This window comes from Notolepis coatsorum (assembly GCF_963971535.1).
Source record: "Notolepis coatsorum genome assembly, contig: SUPER_6_unloc_2, whole genome shotgun sequence".
Classification (NCBI taxonomy): domain Eukaryota; kingdom Metazoa; phylum Chordata; class Actinopteri; order Aulopiformes; family Paralepididae; genus Notolepis; species Notolepis coatsorum.
Genome location: NW_028174882.1, coordinates 396,606 through 401,457, shown reverse-complemented (window position 1 = coordinate 401,457; position 4,852 = coordinate 396,606). Strand labels below are relative to the sequence as shown.

At 42.8% G+C, this 4,852-nt stretch overlaps 1 protein-coding gene across 1 annotated transcript in view; it reads right to left on the bottom strand.

Annotated features, from left to right (window-relative positions):
• Nucleotides 1-2,832: 2,832 nt before the first annotated feature.
• Nucleotides 2,833-4,852, bottom strand: part of LOC311231276 (forkhead box protein P4-like) — a gene marked incomplete at its 5' end in the record, with an annotated part of 20,987 nt that continues 18,967 nt past the window's right edge. Inside the window, 1 exon segment of the mRNA XM_084338274.1 lies at nucleotides 2,833-4,070. Coding sequence (XP_084194400.1) covers nucleotides 3,920-4,070 — 151 coding nt within the window. The 3' untranslated portion in view covers nucleotides 2,833-3,919.

Here is a 4,852-nt window from a genome sequence, read left to right as displayed (position 1 = left end):
CTATAGCCCTGCTGAGATTCTACTGTAATGGGGCTCTGTGTGTGTGTGTGTGTGTGTGTGTGTGTGTGTGTGTGTGTGGTTTGGCGGCCACTGTATTCTGCCCATCATTACCCCTGACAACCAGTCCCCTGCCACAACGAGTCGTCGCTAACGAGCTCTGGCCTCTCATTGGCCGGGCTGTGCAACATGCAGGTAAGACGACACACATCATTCAAGAGGCCGTTCACAAGAGTGTCAACACCGGCGAGAGAGAGTTGGTCAATGTACCACACACAGCCGAGAAGGAACCTTTTAAAACACGCCGGCCGCTTCACAACACACAGGTTCGAGACCCAGAGAGCGCTTTATATGTGGTTTTAAGGAGAGGTAGTAATTTTTTTTCTTCTTCTTTAACTCCATGGAAAGTGTAACGTTTCTACTGTGTGTCTTCGGGCTCAAGCACGTGTGTTTAAGGGAGTCCAGATTTTCTTTTTCTTCTTCTTTTCAGCCATACGATAAGTGTAACAACAGTTTTGGTATAATTCATTATTATTATTATTATTACTGAGGAAGAATGGAAAATAAAAAGAATAATTTGTTAAGAGAGTACGGTCTCCCGTTGGCTAAGTATTGAACCATTTTGAAAAGGAGGTAGTGTTATTTTTGGTTTTGATCTCATTCCAAGATATCGGTCTTAACACTTTGCACTTTGTATAGAAATCGGTCGGTAATGAAACACAGGGTACAGTTCAACACAAAGTCACCACAAACGGTCTTCCGTTAAACAGCAAAACTCAAGTGCAAAAGTTAGTTTGACAAAAACAAAATTTAAATAAATGAACCCAACTTTTTAATTAATTAAACATGACGTCCCTTGGTTTGTTTTCCTCTTATAAATCGGTATGTTTTCTTTTATTTTCAGTTGTTCCCTCTTGGTTATAGTATTCATAAGATTCATATATTTGGAATAACTCCTCCCTGTTTGTTTTTACGACCACATTACACTTCCTCTTCCCAGACGAATAGTCGTCATACCAATCAAGAGGGCGTATTTTGAGCCGTTTCTTAGCCGTTTTGGTAGAAGTCCAAATGTTTGTGACCGCAGCACGAGAAATATCCTGGAACGCCAGGCGAGAGCCAGTATTATTTTACTACATATTTTTATTCAGTCTTTTTTCGTTGTGCCAAGTCACAAAGGTATATCAGCGTTGTGTTTTAAGTGCCTCGTGAGTGCTTAGGGCTGTTCTTAGGGTCGTGTTTGAAACACAGTTTAGCCTGAGTGTGGAAGAGACAGGATTTTGCGTCTTAAGTGCTTTATTTCGTTCTATTCTTTTCTAAAAAAGGAACTGGGGGGGGGGGGGGGGGGGGGCGAGGTTTGTTAACACTGTTTTTGGCCTCATATACCGAACGGGAATAATTTGCACCAAATTCTAGTTTGCATTTTCACACTTTGGTTTTTTCGGAATGGTCAGCACTGCAAGTCGTGAGTAATTTCTATGTTAATAACAATAAAAATAATGGAAACTCCCGGTTGGTTGTCTTTTGGCCAGTTCTTTAAGAGGGATACAACTCAAAAAAAAGGGGGGGGGGGGGGAAATAAACTAGAGGGTTTTTGGTTTTCTAAATATCTCTTTGGTTACCTGTAACAAAAATAAAACGGGAAAAAGCAGATAATACATTAAAACAATTAGTTAAATTTGGTTATGGCACTGTAGAGGAAAGTAATGCTTTAATGCTTACTGAAACCAAACAAAAAATAAATCTCACATGCTATTCCTTTAACACAAACTCACACAGTGAATTGCAGATAGCTTCTAGACAGTAACTATTATAACCATAGAGCTTTGAACCGAAACTGAGCAGAGTTTCCACATTTGGTGTCCCACAGAAAGAATTCCCCCCTTTAATTTCTTCAACAATTTGGACACAGTTCCAGGCGGAACCTTCGTGGGTTGAGGTATTCTCTGACTGCAGTAATAATATATATATAGATTTTTTTTCCTTTTTTCTTTTTTTTAAAGCATTACTGATGTTTGTCGACTAACTACACAACCGAAGAAAAAAATTAAAAAAATGAATGAAAGTGAATTTTAAAAAGGAATTCAACGACGTTAAATAAACTTGTCTGGATAATGGCGACTTTCTGGGGAGCCAGAGCTCCAGATCCTAAGTGCTATTTCTCAATTTCTTTGCCTGCTACACTTGGGGGTGGGGAGTAGGGTAGGTATAAAGAAGGATAGAGGGGTATTCTGGGGGGAGGTGGGGGGGTATTACAACTTAGGACAATACTGCGCTTTCTTATCTGCCAATACTCATTTTGGAATGGTGTGAATAAGCAGTCAATAAAATAAAACAAAATGAAAATACAACACACACAGAAAGAAAAAGAAAAAAAACAGCATTCTTATAAAAAGGTACTTGGAAACAGAACGCCACCATGGAAATATTGATCCTCGGAAAATAACTAAGATAACAACATCAAAGAAAAGAAAAAAGAAAAAGAGAAAAAAAGAAAAGAAAAAAGGAAATGACAAAAAGCTACCACACATTTTCTTTTTTGTTATATTCCATAATCATCAACAGTTTTTTAGTCACAATATTTCTGTAGACGTGTCTCTGTCTGTCTGCCTCCTCTCTCTCTCTCATCATCATCATCATCACCATCCTCCCTCTCTCTCTCTCTTTCTCTCTCCCTTTCTTTTCGTCTCTCCCATCGCCGCAGACGGAGGAGTGGAGAGGGACAGCGCCGTTACTACGGTCCTATTCCTCCAGCCTGTTCTCTTAGGGGCCGGGGGGGGGGGGGGGGGGGGGGGGGGGTTAAAGACTGTTGTGTCTGTGTCTTGCTGGGGCAGCCGTCATCAGGGCAGAGAGAGAGGCAGGGCCGTGGTCACAGACTGACTGACCGCTGGGACAAAGAGCCTCGCTCCGCAGAAGGAGATGTGAGCGTGTGTGTGTGTGTGTGTGTGTGTGTGTGTGGTAGAGCACTACGTTGAGGTAATCTCTGAGATAACTCTCGTCCGTCCGTCCGTCCGTCCTTCCATCTTCCAAAGCCCAGCAGCTCTTTCAAGCAAATCAAAAGAAAAAGATGAAGAAAGAAAAAAATAATAGAAAGAATAAAGCGAGTGATAGACAAAAAAAAGGAGAGGATGAGGAGGAGAGGTAACAGCACAGCCCCCCTGGTGACTCTGCTCCCAAACTATATACACGTGATCTGATGTGTGTGTGTGTGTGTGTCCCTACTCTCCACATGCACACACACACACACACACTGGGATGTTTGTGAAAGTGAAGTGGCCAGCCAAGCAGCCCGTGATGTGTGTGTGTGTGTGTGTGTGTGTGTGTGTGTGTGTGTGTGTGTGTGTGTGTGTGTGTGCGTGTGTGTGTGCGTGTGTGTGTGTGTGTGTGTGTGTGTGTGTGTGTGTGTGTGTGTGTGCGCGTATGTGTGCGTCAGAGCATCAAGGCTGAGCAGAGAGGTCGGGACAGTGTCTGTGTCCAAACCACAGGGGTCTCTAGATAAGATGCTGTTTTTACCAAGGAGAGGAAGATGAGGAGAGACCGCTGTCTGTGTGTGTGTGTGTGTCTGTGTGTGTGTGTGTGTGTGTGTGTGTTGAGTGGCGTCACACCTCTTGAGCCAAGTGTAGAAATGAACACATGGAGATAAAAGCTCCACAGTCTTATTTTCGTGTGTAACGGAGGTCTAACCCTGTTTTGGAGTTTCTCAATGTTATCGTTGGTTTTCTTGCAATTTCATAAAAAAAAGAAAAAAAAATCATTATCTTTTTTTATTTTTTTCCCCCATCTTCTCTGTTTCTCTTTTGAGCATCGCAATATTTTCCTCTTTCGCGGTCGACGAGAGAGAGAGAGAGAGAGAGAGAGAGAAGGAGAGAGAGAGAGGGCACGCCGCCCCCACCCTCCTCCGGGGCTCCATCTCGGGCTGGTCCTACTCCAGCTCCTCGGTGGGAAGGTCCTCGTCCAGGTCACGGTCGTCGCTAGGCAACGGCATGTGGTGGTGAGTGATGCCGGTCATGAGGGACATGGGCCGACAGTCCTCCTCCAGGTCGGTGGGCTCCTCCTTCACGTGCACCTGGTGGCTGCAGAGAGAACACCAGCGTTACGGCGCGTCCAATCACAAGCAAGCAGCGCGTCTCAAAGTATAGTCCCCCCCCCCGGGCCAAATCCCCAAATTGGGACGATTTTGGTACCATCTGGGTGCGGCAAATTCTAGATTTTTTTTTTTTTTTTTATTCCTATACATCCATATTAGGGGTGTAACGGTACACAAAAACCACGGTTCGGTACGTACCGTACGGTTTTGAAGTCACGGTTCGGTACGGGTTTTCGGTACAGTGGGGGAAAGTTTGTCTTTCCATGTTCCACTCAGGGGTGATGTAGTGTGCAGTAACTAATTGTACTTGTAGGGCTGTCAACGGATATTCTATATTGAAATTAATAATCTGTTTGTTAAATAAAAAATAATTATATTAGATTGTGAAAAAAACAGCCCCCGGTGGGCGGTTGTTAGTGGTTAACATACCGTTGTATTCGTTCGGTACACAGCCTTTACACCCCTAATCCCTATAACTATAACCTTTATCATGTTTTGTAACAGATTACAGAAGCCTATTGGAACGTGAGGTTCTGATATGATTTGATTAATATATCTGCATAATTATATCCCACTTTATGCTTTGCTCTTGCTGCTTGTTTTACACTGATGTTATGTCTTATTTCTTACTGATGTAAAGCACTTTGACCTGCAATCCCCTGTATGAAAGGTGCTATACAAATAAAGTTATTATTATTATCCCTAGATTATGTTTTTGATATGATAGACCTTTTGGTTTTGTAGCTTATTAGTCGTTATCACCTCCTG